Source organism: Eschrichtius robustus, chromosome 1, assembly GCF_028021215.1.
Source record: "Eschrichtius robustus isolate mEscRob2 chromosome 1, mEscRob2.pri, whole genome shotgun sequence".
Taxonomy (NCBI): Eukaryota; Metazoa; Chordata; class Mammalia; order Artiodactyla; family Eschrichtiidae; genus Eschrichtius; species Eschrichtius robustus.
This window is the reverse complement of record NC_090824.1, coordinates 118,250,778-118,270,460: the sequence shown is the minus strand read 5'-3', so window position 1 is coordinate 118,270,460 and position 19,683 is coordinate 118,250,778. Positions and strand designations below refer to the sequence as shown.

At 37.2% G+C, this 19,683-nt stretch overlaps 1 protein-coding gene across 3 annotated transcripts in view; it reads left to right on the top strand.

Annotated features, from left to right (window-relative positions):
• Window positions 1-19,683, top strand: part of MNS1 (meiosis specific nuclear structural 1) — a 93,537-nt gene that overhangs the window by 26,564 nt on the left and 47,290 nt on the right. For 2 of the 3 annotated variants that reach the window (XM_068552049.1, XM_068552040.1), the window contains exons 1-3: window positions 1,177-1,277; window positions 5,123-5,344; window positions 14,172-14,299. In XM_068552049.1, coding sequence (XP_068408150.1) covers window positions 1,275-1,277; window positions 5,123-5,344; window positions 14,172-14,299 — 353 coding nt within the window. In that variant the 5' untranslated portion in view covers window positions 1,177-1,274. Of the gene's footprint in view, window positions 1-1,176; window positions 1,278-5,122; window positions 5,345-14,171; window positions 14,300-19,683 lie in introns of those variants that run through there. The other variant, XM_068552059.1, reaches the window with a different exon arrangement.

Below are 19,683 nucleotides of genomic sequence, written 5' to 3'. Positions count from 1 at the left end.
TATATTTTGGAGCTGAAACCATAAGTCCTATTTTTTTTTTTAAAGATTTATTTATTTATTGACTGATTGATTGCTATGTTGGGTCTTCGTTTCTGTGCGAGGGCTTTCTCTAGTTGCGGCAAGCGGGGGCCACTCTTCATTGCGGTGCGCGGGCCTCTCACCATCGCGGCCTCTCTTGTTGCGGAGCACAGGCTCCAGACGCGCAGGCTCAGTAATTGTGGCTCACGGGCCCAGTTGCTCCGTGGCATGTGGGATCTTCCCAGACCAGGGCTCGAACCCGTGTCCCCTGCATTGGCAGGCAGATTCTCAACCACTGCGCCACCAGGGAAGCCCCATAAGTCCTGTTTTTAATTAATCTTTAAGCAGACATATTGCTACACAAGATGGACTTCAAATTAGCACAAACTAAGCCAAGTTCACATGCTAACTACCTTAAAAAAATTTTGTTTCACTTTTGACAAGATTTCTCTAAATATGTCATCTCTAAAATCAATATATTTGACTAATTTCTCTGACCCATTCCTGTTCTTAAGCTCTTCCCTTTAAAATGGACTTCAGTGTGTAACTTGCCAATATAATAAACCTAACCAAAATCCTGCCATCATCTGTCCGCTCTCTCATTGGTACCTGGACCTTGTATTACATAGAATAAGATCCATGTGGCCCATATATTTTATTCCCCCAATTTACCAACAGCTTCTGTGGGTCCCCCACAGTGCACAGTTACTCAGCTAGGGAGACCGTGACCGTGCCTCCCACTGCCGAGGACGAATGCCGTCATCAACCCTGCAGAACCTGCATTGAGGCTGCAGTATGTTTTGTGCACGGAAAGTGACTTTGGCCTCATGTCTTAGACAGGAGTTTGCCGTATTTCTCTGTAAACAGTTTCCACACCTCAACTTGGCTCCCAACTCCACCAAACCGACAGATAGTTGCTTGAGGGAAATCTTGGCTCCTAACAGACTGCAAAGGGCTTGCCTCAGGACACATGTGGATTTCCCCCCCCCCCCCCGTCTCCTTAAAATTTATGGAAAAACAAAAACAAAAACAAAAAACTTACGGAAGTAGCCGCCCGGCCAAGCCTCCTAAGAAGCTCAGCGCTCATTGGATAGGGCTGCGCCCAATGGGAGGCGGCGGCCTTCGCGGGTGGCTGGCGCGCTGCAGCGGCAGTTGCCGGGAGACCGTATCAAAACCGGAGAGCTCTGCTGGCATCTTGGTTTACCGCCTGAGTTGGTGGCCGCCAGAGCGGGAGAGGGGGAGTTTCGTCGGCCGAGATGGTGAGCTTGTCGGGGGTCTCAAAACTAGTTGGTTGTCTATTGATTTAATTCTAGTTTAGAGCCAGCCTGCTTCTAAAAAAGGATTTGAAGTGCCCAGTCTGAGAATAAAGTGGGAAACTCGTATTTGCTTTCAGAGACCTCAGGTGCTATTATTTAAGGGACTACTTGGTTGTCTATTGATTTAGTTCTAGTTTAGAGCCAAACTGCTTCTAAAAAAGGATTTGAAATGCCCAATCTGAGAATAAAGTGGGAAACTCGTATTTGCTTTCAGAGACCTCAGGTGCTATTATTTAAGGGACGCTCCTGGTGGCTTCCAGCCTTTTTTCGCATTTCTCCACAGTATATTAAATCCGCCCGGTAAAAATCTTGCTTCCCACACATCTGGAAATTTGGGAAATGTTTAAGAACCGCTGAACAAATGAGTGGAAAGGAAGGTCCAGGAGAGAGCGAATGAACAAACAGCAGGTTGACCTATTAAATGTATATTAGAAAAACGTGACCTTTTTTTTAAAAACATCTTTATTGGAGTATAATTGCTTTACAGTGTTGTGTTAGTTTCTGCTGTATAACAAAGTGAATCAGCTATATGTATACATATATCCCCATATCCCCTCCCTCTTGCATCTCCCTCCCACCCTCCCTATTCCCCCTGCTCCAGGTGGTCACAAAGCACCGAGCTGATCTCCCTGTGCTACGCAGCTGCTTACCACTAGCTATCTATTTTACATTTGGTAGCGTATATAAGTCCATGCCACTCTCTCACTTCGTCCCAGCTTACCCTTCCCACTCCCCGTGTCCTCAAGTCCATTCTCTACGTCTGCATCTTTATTCCTGTCCTGCCCCTAGGTTCTTCAGAAGCTTTTTTTTTTTTTAAATATTCCATATATATGTGTTAGCACATGGTATTTGTTTTTCTCTTTCTGACTTACTTCACTCTGTATGACAAACTCTACGTTCATCCACCTCACTACAAATAACTTAATTTCATTTCTTTTAATGGCAGAGTAATATTCAATTGTATATGTGTGCCACATCTTCTTTATCCATTCATCTGTCGATGGACACTTAGGTTGCTTCCATATCCTGGCTATTGTAAATAGAGCTGCTATGAACATTGTGGTACATGAACTCTTTTTGAATTATGGTTTTCTCAGGGTATATGCCCAGTAGTGGGATTGCTGGGTCGTATGGTAGTTCTATTTTTAGTTTTTTAAGGAACCTCCATACTGGTCTCCATAGTGGCTGTATCAATTTACATTCCTACCAACAGTGCAAGAGGGTTCCCTTTTCTCCACACCCTCTCCAGCATCTATTGTTTGTAGATTTTTTGATGATGGCCATTCTGAACGGTGTGAGGTGATACTTCATTGTAGTTTTGATTTGCATTTCTCTAATGATTAGTGATGTTGAGTATCCTTTCATGTGTTTGTTGGCAATCTGTATATCTTCTTTGGAGAAATGTCTGTTTAGGTCTTCTGCCCAGTTTTGGATTGGGTTGTTTGTTTTTTTGTTATTGAGCTGCATGAGCTGTTTATATATTTTGGAGATTAATCCTTTGTCCGTTGATTCTTTTGCAAACATTTTCTCCCATTCTGAGGGTTGTCTTTTCGTCTTGTTTATGGTTTCCTTTGCTGTGCAAAAGGTTTTAAGTTTCATTAGGTCCCATTTGTTTATTTGTGTTTTTATTTCCCTTTCTCTAGTAGGTGAGTCAAAAAAGATCTTGCTGTGATTTATGTCAAAGTGTGTTCTTCCTATGTTTTCCTCTAAGAGTTTTATAGTGTCCGGTCTTACATTTAGGTTTTTAATCCATTTTGAGTTTGTTTTTGTGTATGGTGTTAGGGAGTGTTCTAATTTCATCCTTTTACATGTAGCTGTCCAGTTTTCCCAGCACCACTTATTGAAGACTGTCTTTTCTCCATTGTATATCCTTGCCTCCTTTGTCATAGATTAGTTGACCATAGCTGCGTGGGTTTATCTCTGGGCTTTCTATCCTGTTCCATTGATCTGTATTTCTGTTTTTGTGCCAATATCATATTGTCTTGATTACTGTAGCTTCGTGGTATAGTCTGATGTCAGGGAGTCTGATTCCTCCAGCTCCGTTTTTCTTTCTCAAGATTGCTTTGGCTATTCGGGGTCTTTTGTGTCTCCAAACAAATTTTAAGATTTTTTGTTCTAGTTCTGTAAAAAATGCCATTGGTAATTTGATGGGGATTGCATTGAATCTATAGATTGCTGTGGATAATATAGTCATTTTCACATTATTGATTCTTCCAATCCAAGAACATGGTATATCTCTCCATCTGTTTGTATCATCTTTAATTTCTTTCATCAGTGTCTTACAGTTTGCTGCATACAGGTCTTTTGTCTCCTTGGGTAGGTTTATTCCTAGGTATTTTATTCTTTTTGTTGCAGTGGTAAATGGGAGTGTTTCCATAATTTCTCTTTCAGATTTTTCATCATTAGTGTATAGGAATGCAAGAGATTTCTGTGCATTAATTTTGTATACTGCTCCTTTACCAAATTCATTGACTAGCTCTAGTAGTTTTCTGGTAGCATCTTTAGGATTCTCTATGTATAGTATCATGTCATCTGCAAACAGTGACAGTTTTACTTCTTTTCTGATTTGGATTCCTTTTATTTCTTTTTCTTCTCTGATTGCTGTGGCTAAAACTTCCAAAACTATGTTGAGTAATAGCAGTGAGAGTGGGCAACCTTGTCTTGTTCCTGATCTTAGTGGAAATGTTTTCAGTTTTTCACCATTGAGAATGATGTTGGCTGTGGGTTTGTCATATATGGCCTTTATTATGTTGAGGTAAGTTCCCTCTATGCCTACTTTCTGGAGGGTTTTTATGATAAATGGGTGTTGAATTTTGTCGAAAGATTTTTCTGCATCTATTGAGATTACCATATGGTTTTCCTCCTTCAATTTGTTAATATGGTGTATCACATTGATTGATTTGCGCATATTGAAGAATTCTTGCATTCCTGGGATAAACCCCACTTGATCATGGTGTATGATCCTTTTAAAGTGCTGTTGGATTCTGTTTGCTAGTATTTTGTTGAGGATTTTTGCACCTATGTTCATCAGTGATATTGGCCTATAGTTTTCTTTTTTTGTGACATCTTTGTCTGGTTTTGGTATCAGGGTGATGGTGGCCTCGTAGAATGAGTTTGGGAGTGTTCCTCCCTCTGCTATATTTTGGAAGAGTTTGAGAAGGATAGGTGTTGGCGCTTCTCTAAATGTATAATAGAATTCACCTGTGATGCCATCTGGTCCTGGGCTTTTGTTTGTTGGAAGATTTTAAATCACAGTTTCAATTTCAGTGCTTGTGATTGGTCTGTTTATATTTTCTATTTCTTCTCGGTTCAGTCTCGGAAGGTTGTGCTTTTCTAAGAATTTGTCCATTTCTTCCAGGTTGACATGACCAGCTTTTGAACCTCAGTTTACAGCCAAGGGGGAAGGGGTAGAGGGTGGAATGAGGAGGAATTCCCTGCATAGTGGTAAAGAGCTGGGTCTATAGAGCTCAGCTGCACGTCTTTGAATTCTAGTATGGCTGTTTATTAGCTGAGGAAACTTGGGTCAAGTTGCTTTAACTTTTCATGCCTCATATATAAGATGGGCAACACTAATAATACCTGCTTCATTGATATATCATGTATTTACCTACCACATTTGCTTTTTTATTATGATATATTTCTCTGAATTTAGGAAGGAAGCCAAAAGCCTTTCGTTTTTTACTGTTAGGTATCTTCATTTCATTTGTTTCTGGGGGCTACATCAATATATTTAAAAAAATTAGATCCTGGCACACCAAAGTATGCTTTTTTACCCCCCCTCATTTTAGGCTTCCAAAAGGAGAACTCTGAGCTTTAGTGAAAGGCATCAGAAATTAGTAGATGTCAACTATTGCAAAAAATTGCATGTCGAAGCACTACAGAGGCTACAGAATCAAATCAGGGACCAAATGGTGCAGAATGAGAATGATGACCGGGCTGAGCGCAAAAGGTTCCTCAGATTATTACGGAATGAACAATTTGAGTTGGATATGGAAGAGGCCGTTCAAAAGGTAAGTTTTACTATTCATTTTTACATCATTTTTTTCCTTCATTTTCTCTTTGGAAACAATGAAAGCCAACTGGAATTGAATAGAGAGACTAAGCATCAGGCAAAGGATGCCTCCCAGTGAGTCAGCCCAGTGTAGTGGTAAAGAGCTGGGGTTTTGGAGCTGGACTGTGTATCTTTGAGTCCTAGTACTACTATATGTTAGCTGTGGAACCTTGGGTAGTTTGCTTTTACTTTCTCTGCCCCATCATCTGCACCTACTTCATAGGATTGTTTTAGTAATTAATCAGTAAATACAGTCAAAGCCCTTAGAATAGTGCTTGGAAGAGTAAGCACTCAGGTTTTTTTTTTTCATAAATATGAAATCCATAATTACTAACTTCCACAGTTTTGTTCACATAAGTATAATTCTGTTGCTTTCCCTAAAATTCTAAAGACAAAAATTTAAGAATACCTTTTTTGAATTTATTGAGATTAAACATGTACATTAAGTGGTAGAAAATGAACACTTATTTATTAGCTGTGAATTTACTTGTATTTTTGATTTTTGAAATACTGCCTTGAAAAATTCAGGTATAATATGTAGGTATGTAACTACTAAAGTGTGGAGACAGTTTTTCAGTGCATATTTTAAGGGATGAGGGAGGTAGAAAAAGGGAAACCAACAAGAAACGAAATGAGGTCTCATAAATGTGAAAAAGATGTTCTGATATTTCAGTGTTTTTTGAGTGTCTGCTATATGTTCAACATTTTGTAAGATATTTTGGGGAATGGCAAAACCAAGTTTTAAAAGTGGTATTCATCCTTCTGAGTTTCAAATTCCAGAAGCTTAGACATGACTTTTTAACCCTGAGCAAGAAGATCCTTGGGGATTAGATTTTTTTGCCTATTCTTTTTATTCTTTTTTTTCTTTAATTTTAAAGAAAATCCCAGATATCATATCAACTCTCTCTTGTATACTTCAGTATACATCTTACAAAATATGGATTTATTTTTATATAGCAGCAGCATAATGCCATTATCTTACCTGATAGAATTATCAGTAAATAACTTCAAGGTATCATTTAATACCATTCCATAATCAAATTTCTGTGATTGTGTCAGAAGACTGCTTTTATAGTTGGTTTGTTTTAATCAGATCCAAACGAGGTTTATCCAGTGTATTTGGTTATGTCAGGTCCCTTTTAATCTAAAACAACCCTTCCCTGTGCTTTTTTTTTTTAACTTCATGTTTTTAACTTGTTAAAGAAGCTAAGCCAGTTGTTTAATAGGATATCCCACTTTCTGAATTTATCTATTTGCTTCCTCAGTGGTTCCTTTACTTTGTTCCCCTATCTCTTATATTTCCTCTAAATGAAAGTTAGCCCTAAGGGCATGATTAGATTGAGGTACAACTCTTTTGGCAGTGACTCCATGGCAATGCTATCCTCGATATTTTATCCCACCAGCAGGCGCATACTGGTGCTGATGTTGATGCTAATGTTGATTAGTGGGTTTAATGAGACAGCCTGGTTCCTCCATTGTAAAGATCCCCATCAAACTTTAATCTTTGGTTTCACCAATGAATCTTTTTCATTATTAGGGGTTGCAAAACACTGATTTTCTAATGTTATTGTTCCTTTCACATTTAATTAGCTGCAATTCCTCTGTAAAGAACTTTCCTTCATCAACTAGAGTAATTTGGTACCCTGAGATATAGTTTTTACTGGAAAGGGAGATAAATAATTTTCAGAGTAAGAATTGGTGCCCTAGTCACTTCCATTGGTGTATGCCTATGTTGCTTTTTAAAATTTTGTTTTCTTGAGCTTTGGACTTTTTAAATTTTTTTTGGAGTCATGGGCCTTTATATACTTGAATTAATTGTATTTATTATTCTTTTTCATGCTGAGATTGTCCTACATTTGGCCAATGGATGCCCTTTTATTGCTTCTGGGTCCTTTTGACAAGACTCCCTTAATTTGTGGTAGCTTCCTTGCTTTTTGTCAGAATACAGTGTTACAGGCTAGGGATGGTTAATTTTACGTGTCAGCTTGACTGGGCCATGGGGTGCCCAGATATTTGGTCAGCCATTATTTTGGGTGTTTTTGGATGAGATTAACATTTAAATTAATAGACTGAGTAAAGCAGATTTTGAACTGAAACAGCTCTTACTGAGTCTCAAGCCTGCCAGCCTTCAGACAGGAACTACACCAGTGGCTCTCAGGCCTTTGACCTTAGACTGGAACTAAACTGTTGGCTGGCTTCTGTCTCCAGCTTTCCAACTCACCCTGCAGATCTTGGGACTTGCCTGCTTCCATAATTGCTTGAGCCGATTCCTTATATTGTTTCTGTTTCTCTGGAAAACCCTAATACAAGGTTCATCTTATAAATTTCTTGCTTCATACCTGGAATTGGCCATTGTACCAAGAAGTTCTATTATCATTTAGTGGAGATAATATTTAGAGACAATTTTGGGTTTAGATATGCTTATTGCTCTTGGGTGTTAGATATGCTTATTATATTGGTTCCAGGTCTTTTCAGCAGATAGAACTTGGACATATGCATATTTTTAACTTTTTGAGATAAGTTTAGTTTTACAGAATAGTTGCAAAAATAATACCCTTGACCTGACTTCCCTTTATGTTACCGTCTAACATAATCATAGAACAATTATCAAAATGAAGAAATTAGCCTTACCACAATACTATTAACTAAACTGTGAGATTTATTCAGATTTCATCAGTTTTTCCACTAACAACTTTTTGTTGTTGTTCCAGTATCACAAATTGCATTTAGTTGTCAGGTGTCCTTAGTCTCCTCTAAGTCTCCTCCATTCTGTGGGTTCCTCCCTTTTTTTCTGTCTTTCATGACCTTGACAGTTTTGAAGACTATAGTTCATTTGTTATATTAGTTTTCTGTTGCTGTGTAACAAACTTCCACAAACTTAGTGGCTTAAAACAATATCCATTTATTACCTCACAATTTCTGTAGGTCAGAAGTCCAGGCATGGTGTAGCTGGATTGTCTGCTTGGTCTCACAAGGCTGAAATCAAGGTGTTGCCTGGGATGCATTCTCATCTGGATCTTGGGGCCTCTTCTCAGCCTGTTTAAGTTGTCAGCAGAGTTCATGTTCTTGTAGTTGTAAGCCTGAAGTTTTCATCTCCCAGAGGTTGCTGACATTCCCTGCCACGTGACCCTCTCTACACATGCAATTTACTTACTTTCTGGCACCACAAGATGTTCCAGGCTCAGCTTATTCTTCCCTTGCCTTGGAATCAACCAGTTCTCTAAAAAGACTTGGTTCCTTTTATTGGAAAATGGTATTTAGAAACCAAGGTCTGAATGATAGACGTGTTCATTATTACTGGGGTTTTACTGCTCTACTCCCTCTAGGTGGAAAGAACTAGAAAACAAACTAGAAAATAACCATACACACACATCTGTGTTTACATTTGTGTGTCTATCTGCATGTATTTATTAATTAAAAAAACCATGAGCCTGAGTTGGTACTGCTGACTCCAATCTGCCACCACAGGGGTCATTTTAGTCTTTCCCCTTTCCTTATTTGTAATTGCATTCTCCCAACAAAAAGAAAGCTGGCTCTCATTATCTACAATATATTTATTTATTCTTTCAACCCTAGAATACAAATAGTTTCAGAATTGCTAACCTGCACCCTTGTGAACAACAAATGTACTTACTACAATATAGACTTGTGTACAGTTCTTTGTGTCTTTAGCCTTGCAATATCTAGTCAAACTTTTTTCCAAAGTTACTTATGTCCACTCCTACCTATCTCCTCCATTGTGGTTATTTGATTGATTTTTGTTTGGTTGGTTTTTTTGTGATTGATTTTTTAATACAGTTAATTTGTTATAGTCTGCATTCCATTGTCCTCCCCACATCTGATTGATTTCTTTTTTTTTTTTAATGTTGAAATAATTACATATCCTTGGGAAGGTGCAAAGGTAGTGCAGAGAGGTCCACTGTGCCCTTGGGCAGTTTCTCCCAATGGTTACATCTTACACAACTGTAATATGATATCAACCCTGTAAAATGACATTGCTATGTTATGCGTATATATTTCTATGTCATTTTATTACATGTGTAGGTTTATGCAACCACCACCTCATTCAAGATACAGAACTATTCCATCACCACCAAGACCTCATTCATGCTACCCCATTATTGTCACACACTCTCTTCAAACCCCACTATGCCTGGCAATCACTAATTTGTTCTCCATCTCTATAATTTCGTTATTTCAAGAATCTTATTTTTAAAAGAGGATGTTATATAAACAGTCCTGCATGTGATTCCATACATATGTGGAATCATACATCTATAACCTTTATTTATTTATTTTTTTAAACATCTTTATTGGAGTATAATTGCTTTACAATTGCTTTACAATGGTGTGTTAGTTTCTGCTTTATAACAAAGTGAATCAGCTATACATATACATATATCCCCATATCTCCCTCTCTTGCGTCTCCCTCCCACCCTCCCTATCCCACCCCTCTAGGTGGTCACAGAGCACTGAGCTGATCACCCTGTGCTATGTGGCTGCTTCCCACTAGCTATCTATTTTACATTTGGTAGTGTATATATGTCCATGCTACTCTCTCACTTCGCCCCAGCTTACCCCTCCCCCCTCCCTGTGTCCTCAAGTACCTTCTCTACATCTGTGTCTTTATTCCTGTCCTGCCCCTAGGTTCTTCAGAACGCTTTTTTTTTTTTGTCTGTAACCTTTAGAATAGGCTTTTTTCACTCCACATAAGGCTCTTGAGATTCATCCATGTTGTTGGATGTGTCAACAGTTGATTCCTTTTTATTATTAAGTAGTAGTACATAGTATGGATGTACTAGTTGATTTCATTTTAAATTTGCATATTATAAAATTCATTCTTTGTTATGTACAGTTCTATGGAGTTTGGCAAATGCATAGGTTACTGTTTCCACCATCACAATGTCATACAAAGCAGTCCATCACACCAAAAAAGTCCCCTCATGCTTCCCCTTTATAGTCAACCACACTCACACCACCCCCCAATCCCTGGAAACCATTGATTTCTTTTTTGTCCAATAGGTTTATCTTTTCCATAGTATCATATAAATGGAATTATGTAATATGTCACCTTTTGGGTCTGACTTCTTTCACTTAGCAAAACAAATTTAAGATTTTGTGTTGTTGCATGAATCATTCATTTTAATTGCTGAATGGTATAGTAGTATTCTATTATATGGATGTACCACAGTTTGTTTATCCATTCACAGCATGAAGTAAATTTGAGTTGTTTCCAGTTTTGGGCAAATGTGAATAAAACTGAATACAAACTTTTGTATGAACATAAATTTTCATTTCTCTTGGATAGATATCTGATAGTAGGATGGTTGGGTCATATGGTATGTGCAAGTTTCATTTTATAAGAAACTGCCAAATCATTTTCCAGAGTTACTGCACTACTTTGCATTTCCTCAGGTAATGTATAAGAATTCCAGTGGCTTTGTGTCCACACCAGTACTTGCTGTTGCTTTTTGTTGATTGAAATTTTTATTGAGATAATTATAGATTCATATGAAGTTGTAAGAAAAATACATAAAGTTCCTATATATCCTGTACCCAATTTCTCCCAATGGTACATCTTGCAAAAGTATAGTACAATATTACAAACAAGATATCAACAATGATGCAATCCACCAGTCTTGTTCAGATTTCCCCAGTTTTACTTGTGTGTGTGTGTGTGTGTGTGTGTTTAGTTCTATACAGTTTATAACGTGTAGCTTTGTATATATAATACCATAGCCAAGATCCAGAAGAGTTCCATGATCACAAGGATCCCACGTTTTGTCCTTTTATAAGCATACCCTTCTCTTTCTTGTCCGTCCCTACCTCATCCCTAACTCTAGCAATCACTAATATGTTCTGCATTTCTATAATTTTGTCACTTAAAGAACATTACGTGTACAACTCATCAGTAAAAAGAAAAAAAAAAATTTTAATGAGCAAAGGATTTCAATAGCCATTTCTCCAAAGAAGATATACAAGTGAGCAGTAAGCACAAAAAACGATGCTCAACATCATTAGTCATTGGGGAGATGCAAATCAAAACCACAGTGAGATACCACTTCAGACCCACAAGGACTGCTGCAATTGGAGGAAAAAAAAAAGGAAAATAAGTGTTGGAACCCTTGTGCATTGCTGCTGGAAATGTAAAATGGTGTAGTGGCTGTGCAGAACTGTTTGGTAGTTCCTCAAAAAGTTAAGCATAGTTACTATTTTACACAGCAGTTACATTCCTAAGCATATGACCAAGATAATTGAAAATCTATGTCCACACAAAAACTTTTACATAAATGTTCATAGCAGCATTAATCATGATAGCCAGATAAGTGGAAACAACCCAAATGCCCATCAGCTTGTGAATGGATAAACAAAATATGTTATATCTATACAATTGTATATTATGCAGCCATAAAAATGTATGCATTACTGATATGTACTGCGACATAGGTGAACGTTGAAAGCATTATGCTAAATGAAAGCAGCCAAACACAAAAAAGGCCACATATTGTATGATTTGTTTTAAATGAAATATCTAGAATAGGCAAATTCACACAGATAGGAAGTAGATTAGTGGTTGAGGGGTAAGTGGAATGGTGAGTGACTGCTAACAGGTATGGGGTTGCTTTTTCGGGTGATAAAAATGTTCTGTAACATTGAAAACTTACATCCACGCAAAAAACTGCACATGGATGTTTATGGCAGCTTTATTCATAATTGCCAAAACTTGTAAGCAACTAAGATGTCCTTCAGTAGGTGAATGGATAAATAATCCAGAAAATAGAATATTATTCAGTGCTAAAATAAATGAGCTATCAAGCCATGAAAAGACATGAAAGTGAAAGAAGTCAATCTGAAAAGGCTACATAATGTATGATGTCAACTATATGACATTCTGGAAAAGGCAAAACAATGGGGATAGTGAAAAGATCAGTGGTTTCCAGGGGTCTTGGAGAGGGTGGAATGAATAAGCAGAGCAAAGAGGATTTTTAGGGCAGTGAAACTACTCTGTATGATATTGTAATGGTAGGTATATATGTCATCATACATTTGTTTAAACCCATAGAATATATAACACCAAGAATGAACAGTAAGGTAAACTGTGGACTTTGGGTGTTAATGATGTGTCAGTGTAGGTTTATTGATTGTAACAAATGTCCCCTCTGGTGTGGGATGTTGATAGTGAGGGGGCTGTGCATGTGTGTGGGCAGAGTGTTTATTGGGAACTCTGTTCTTGTCAGTTTTGCTGTGAACCCAATACTGCCCCAAATAATAGTCTATTAAAAAAAAAAATGTTCTGGAACTAGGTAGTGGTGTTGGTTGCACAACATTGTGAATGTACTAAAAAACTGCTGAGTCGTGAATTGTGAAATGTGAATTTTATGCTGTGTGAATTGTTTCAGCTTTAAAATAGAACATGTTCCAAGAACATTATATAAATAGGATCAAACAGTATGTAACCTTTTGGGATTGGATTTTTTCACTCAGCATAATTCCTGGAGATTCATCCAGATTGTAGTTTATATGAATACTCATTCTTTTTTGTTGCTCAGTGGTGTTCCACAGTATGGATATACCACAGTTTATATGACCATTCACCTGTTGAAGGATGTCTGGGTATTTTGAATAAATCTGCTGTAAACATTTGGGTACAGGTTTTATAATAAACATAAATTTTCCTTTCTCTGGGAGAAATGCTTAAGAGTACAACTGTTGAGTTGTATTGTAAAAACTATTTTCCAGAGTAGCTATACCATTTTACATTCCCACCCAGTGAATAATGCTGTTTCTCACCAGCATTTGGTTTTGCTGCTACTTTTTGTTTTAGCCATTCCAGTAGGTATGTAGTGATATATCATTGTAGTTTTAACTTGAATTTCCTGATGTCTAATGATATTGAACATCTTTTCATGTGCATATTCTTTCCTAAATACAGAATGTAATCAAGTCTCTAGATCTTTCTACCATTTTATAGGAAATACAAAAGAGAAACAAGATACCCTGGTGAAGCAATCGGTCGAATTCAGAATGTGGGACATTCTGTGGGACATATGTCCTAATGGGGGGGGGGTAGTGTGTGAGGAGACTGTTAAAAAATAAAAGAGACTTAAGAGAAATCATAACTAGATACAATATATGGACCTTGTTTGGATTTTGATTTGAACAAACCAAAAAAAAAAAAAAAAAGGATCTTCGAGACAGCTGGGGAAATCTGAATATGGAAAAGTTATTAGACCTTACTAAGGAATTATTGTTAATTTATTTCAGTTTATTACTTGTATGGTTATATAAGAAGAAATTCTTGTCAGGTAGAGATCAATATTGAATTATTTACATGGTAATGATATATCTAGGATTTGTTTTTAAATACTCTAGCAAAAAAAAAATATATAGGAAAAAGTGGGAGTGGAGTGGAAGAGTAGAGAAAAAAGATTGGCAAAATACTGATAATTGTTGAAGATGAGTGATGGATACCTGAGGGTGTGTTTCAATATTCTTCTTACTTTTGGTGATGTTTGAAATTTTCCATGAAAAAATGTTCAGAAAAAAAAAACATTCAGATAAAATGTTCAGAAATTTTCCATGATAAAATGTTCAGAACATTTTCCAGATAAAATGTTCAGAAAAAGTATTTATTGAAATTATATTTTGTATTTTAAAATAAAACATAAACAGTTGACTTCTCAGAAGGTACTTGTAGTTTTTTGCTATAAAACAAGTTCAACCTTAATGAAAAAAAATCTGGTTCTGGGGGACAAATGACTAAAGTTATTAATTTTTTTATTTAGGCAGAAGAAAACAAAAGATTGAGGGAGCTCCAGCTTGAACAGGAAGAAAAATTGGCTATGGAATTGGCAAAACTTAAACATGAAAGTCTAAAGGATGAAAAGATGAGGCAACAAGTAAGAGAAAACAGGTAACTTGGCTTCCAAAAATTTCATTTATTTAGTCTTTTTGGCCACTTAAAAAAAATTTTTTTTTTTTTTGCATTAGGTCCTTGGTTATCTATTTTAAATATAGCAGTGTGTACACTGTCAATTCCAAACTCCCAATCTACACCTCCCCTCTACCATTCCCCCCTGGTAATCATAAGCTAATTCTCTAAGTCTGTGAGTCTGTTTCTATTTTGTAAATAAGTTCATTTGTATCATTTTTTTTTAGATTCTGCATATAAGTGATATCATATGATATTTGTCCTTCTCTGTCTGTCTTACTTCACTTATCTTTAAACTTTTATGTAATGCTTAGCACCTGAGAGTGAGATTTCTTTCTTTATGTCATTGTACTTAGTTAATATTTTGACTAGAAATACTGCTTTAAATCCTATATATATGTTCATTTGAGAAAAGAGGTCATATTCCTAGAAATAAAGTGTTAATATTTAAGGTGAAAATCAATATCAATTCCCTCTTCTCTAAAGAAAATTTTTAAAATGACCTCTTATAAAAAATAGACTCATGGGGCTTCCCTGGTGGCGCAGTGGTTGAGAGTCTGCCTGCCAATGCAGGGGACACGGGTTCGAGCCCTGGTCTGGGAAGATCCCACATGCCGCGGAGCAGCTGGGCCCGTGAGCCACAATTACTGAGCCTGTGCGTCTGGAGCCTGTGCTCCGCAACAAGAGAGGCCGCGATAGTGAGAGGCCCGTGCACCGCGATGAAGAGTGGCCCCCGCTTGCCACAACTAGAGAAAGCCCTCACACAGAAACGAAGACCCAACACAGCCATAAATAAATAAATAAACCCAAAGTTTAAAAAAAAAAAAAAATAGACTCATGAATTCTACTCATAAGAAAAATCTTAGGTGATACCTAATTTAATTTTATGCCCCTACATAAATTTCCTACAGTATTTCTGGAAGGTGGCTGGTCAGCTGTGGTTTAGCACGTCTAGTGACTGCGATAGGAACTTTTTCATTCAGCCCTATCTTTGAATAATCCTTTTTTCCCTATTGTTTTAAAATTAACTTCCCTGTAATATCCAGGCATTTATCTTAGTTCTGCTATCTGATTGAAAAAGAAATAAATTGAGTTTTTCTTTAGGACATCCCTTCATATTTATGAATCCACTAAACATTTCCTTCTGTAAGTTAAATGTCCGTTATTCCTTCATTTGTTCCTTAGATAACATAATTTCAAGCTTCTTTACCATCCTGGTTCTCTTCTGTAGATGTAATTTAGAATTTTAGTGTTCCTTAACAAAATATTGCCCCCACAATTATGTGTAATACTCTAGGGTACTGTTTATTTTATTTTATTTTTTAAAAAATATTTATTTATTTATTTGGTTGCACCGGGTCTTAGTCGTGGCAGGCAGGCTCCTTAGTTGCGGAGCGCCGGCTCCTTGGTTGCAGCATGTTGTCTTCTTAATTGTGGCATGTGGGCTTCTTAGTTGTGGCATGTGAATTCCTAGTTGTGGCATGCATGTGGGATCTAGTTCCCTGACCAAGGATTGAACCCGGGCCCCCTGCATTGGGAGCACGGAGTCTTATCCACTGCACCACCAGGGAAGTCCCTAGGGTACTGTTTAGTACTCCTAATAGTGAGACTATTAACCACATTGTTCTAGAATATGTTTCTTAATGTTGCCTAAGATCGAATTACTTTTCAGTGGCAGCCTATCACACGGTTGATTGAAACTCAGACTAAATAAATGCCTATTCTGTACTTAAGTAGTTGAATATATTAAGAATTTACTTTGATAGTTGTTACATTTTATCTTAACTGAGCAAGGCTTCTGTAGAATATTATATGACCCATGGATGAGCTCCAGAGGTTTTGAGCCCATTAAATTATATATGTATGTTTGGCAAATGTACCCATGTGTATTTTTCTGTGTCCACAACTTTTATCACGTTCTCTAAGGGATTACTAATTCTTAGAGAAAAAAAAAAAAAAAAGATTTAAAATTGCTGCTAATGTCTTCGTATTGCTCTAGTCTCAAACTATTTTTTTTGAACTTAATTCTCCAATTATTGTTAGCTATCACTCACACTTTTATGTTATCTGAAGATGAAATAAATGTTTCATATGTCTTTGGCTAATTCACTGATAAAAGAATTAAATACAGGACCTTTCTAGCAATTGAAGACTAGGTGATTCAGATAAAAGCTCCCTCTCAGAGCAGACTGTCTGGAGAAAGTATAATAATAAGATATGGGAGAGGAAGGAAACCAGAATGGTGAGCCTGGCATTTGTAGCTGCATTTCTCCTGGAAGTCTCTGCAGATGGCAAAAGTATGGCTGAGAGTTAACAAGTGAAGCAGAGCTTGGCCAGTAAGCATATAGTAAGGTGTTCAACATCATTCTGCACGCTGTATGCTTAAGAGTTGTGTACTTTGGTGTATGTTTTACTTTAATAATCCAGAATTTCATTAGATTTTATTAGATAGAAACAGATGAAGAGACAACGTGCAGTTTAGTGGAAAATATCCAGAATAAGCATAGAGAGACAAAAGGGTAGAAAAATACAAAAGAGAACTTAAAAGAGATAAGGGCTGTGCTGGAAAGTTCTACCACAGGGGTCCCCAACCCCCGGGCTGTGGACCAGTACCAGCCCACTCCCCGTTAGGAACCAGGCCACACAGCGGGAGGTGAGCAGCGGGCAAGTGAGTGAAGCTTCACCTGCTGTTCCCCATCGCTCACATTACTGCCTGAACCATCGCTCACATTACTGCCTCAACCATTCCCCCCACCCCTCACCGTCCGTGGAAAAATTGTCTTCCACAAAACCAACTGGTCCCTGGTGCCAAAAAGGTTGGGGACCGCTGTTCTACCAGATGTATAATTTTAATTCTGGTAGTAGAAATGAAAGTGGATGATGCAGAAGCAGTATTCAAAGAGATACAGGCTGAGAATTTCCAAAAATAATAAAAGGCATAAAGCCACAAAGGCATAGTAAATAATTAAAAATACATCTATGCTCATCCTAGTCAAACTTTAGAAATCTAACAATAAAGAAAATCATAAAAATCACAAAAGTAGCCACACAAAAACGACTACTGCCTTCAAAGGAGCAACAGTGAGAAGTATGACTGAATTTTGAGCAGCAACATTAGAAACTAGAAGACTGGATTTAAAGGACTGAAAGAAAGTTTAGTATTCTATACATTGTGGAAAGTTTCTTCAAACATAAGGCAAAAGTCATTCGTTGAGTATTCTTTCAAATAGAGTATGTTTCCTCTCAGCAGTGTCAAAACTGCTAAGAGTTTTTAATTTTGTGCATAAGCCGTGGTAAAATTTTGACTGACATGCAGAAATGGACCATTTTCTGCTCAGTGTATTCATCTGGAAATTGGCAGGTCTAAATTGAAGGAAATGTTTGCTGTGGTGCTTGAAATGTATCCAAAGTAATTAAAAATCACCTATATCATGATTAGGCTCTTTAAACTTAAAAGAAATTAATTTTTAAAACCCAGGGTAAATTTTTAAAAATCAGTGAAATTTATTTTGAAAATAATTATTCAAGTTCAGAGGTCATGAGACTCTTTTATATTATTTAGAACACATGATTTTTTTTAATCCAAGAAAATATTTAAAAGACAATCTAATTTTATTATAGCTTTTAACTGGAGTTGAGAAACTCACTGTCTAGTTTTATTTATTTATTTTTTATTGGAGTAAAATTGCTTTACAATGTTGTGTTAGTTTCTGCTGTACAATGAAGTGAATCAGCTATATGTATCCCTATATCCCCTCCCTCTTGGGACTCCCTCCCACACTCCCCCACCACCCATCTAGGTTGTCACAGAGCACCGAGCTGACCTCCCTGTGCTATACAGCAGCTTCCCACTAGCTCTCTATTTTACACATGGTAGTGTATTTATGTCAAACCTAGTCTTCCAATTCCTCCCACCCTCCCCTTCCCCCGCATGTCCAGATGTCCATTCTCTACGTCTACATCTCTATTCCTGCCCTACAAATAGGTTCATCTGTGCCATTTTTCTAGATTCCACATATATGTGTTAATATACGATTTTTTTTTTTCTCTTTCTGGCTTACTTCACTCTATGACAGACTCTAGGTCCGTCCACATCTCTACAAATGACCCAATTTTGTTCATTTTTATAGCTGAGTAATATTCCATTGTATATATGTACCACATCTTCTTTATCCATTCATCTATCGTTGGACATTTAGGTTGTTTCTATGTCCTGGCTATTGTAAATAGTGCTGCAGTGAACATTGGGGTACATGTGTCCTTTTGATATATGGTTTTCTCAGGGTATATGCCCAGTAGTGGGATTGCTGGATCATATAGTAGTTCTATTTTTAGATTTTTATGGACCCTCCATACTGTTCTCCATAGTGGCTGTATCAATTTACATTCCCACCAACAGTGCAAAAGGGTTCCCTTTTCTCTACACCCTCTCCAGCATTTATTGTTTGTAGATTTTTTGATGATGGCCATTCTGACTGGTGTGAGGTGATACCCCATTGTAGTTTTGATTTGCATTTCTCTAATAATTAGTGATGTTGAGCAGCTTTTCATGTGCCTCTTGGCCATCTGTATGTCTTCTTTGGTGAAATGTCTATTTAGGTCTTCTGCCCATTTTTTAACTGGGTTGTTTGTTTTTTTGATAATGAGCTCCATGAGCTATTTGTATATTTTGGAGGTTAATCCTTTGTCAGTTGCTTCATTTGCAAATATCTTCTCCCATTCTAAGGGTTGTCTTTTCGTCTTGCTTATGGTTTCCTTTGCTGTGCGAAAGCTTTTAAGTTTCATTAGGTCCCATTTGTTTATTTTTGTTTTTATTGCCATTTCTCTAGGAGGTGGGTCAAAAAACATCTTGCTGTGGTTTATGTCAAAGAGTGTTTTCCCCTAAGAGTTTTATAGTGTCCGGTCTTACATTTAGGTCTTTAATCCAGTTTGAGTTTGTTTTTGTCTGTGGTGTTAGGAAGTGTTCTAATTTCATTCTTTTATGTGTAGCTGTCCAGTTTCCCCAGCACCACTTATTGAAGAGGCTGTCTTTTCTCCATTGTATGCTCTTGCCTCCTTTGTCATAAATTAGGTGACCATATGTGCATGGGTTTATCTCCAGGCTTTCTATCCTGTACGATTGATCTATATTTCTGTTTTTGTGCCAATACCATACTGTCTTGATTACTGTAGCTTTGTAGTATAGTTTGGAGTCAGGGAGCCTGATTCCTCCAGCTCCATTCTTCTTTCACAAGATTGCTTTGGCTGTTCGGGGTCTTTTGTGTTTCCACACCAATTGTAAAATTTTTTGTTTTAATTCTGTGAAGAATGCAATTGGTAGTTTGATAGGGATTGCATTGAATCTGTACATTGCTTTGAGTAGTATA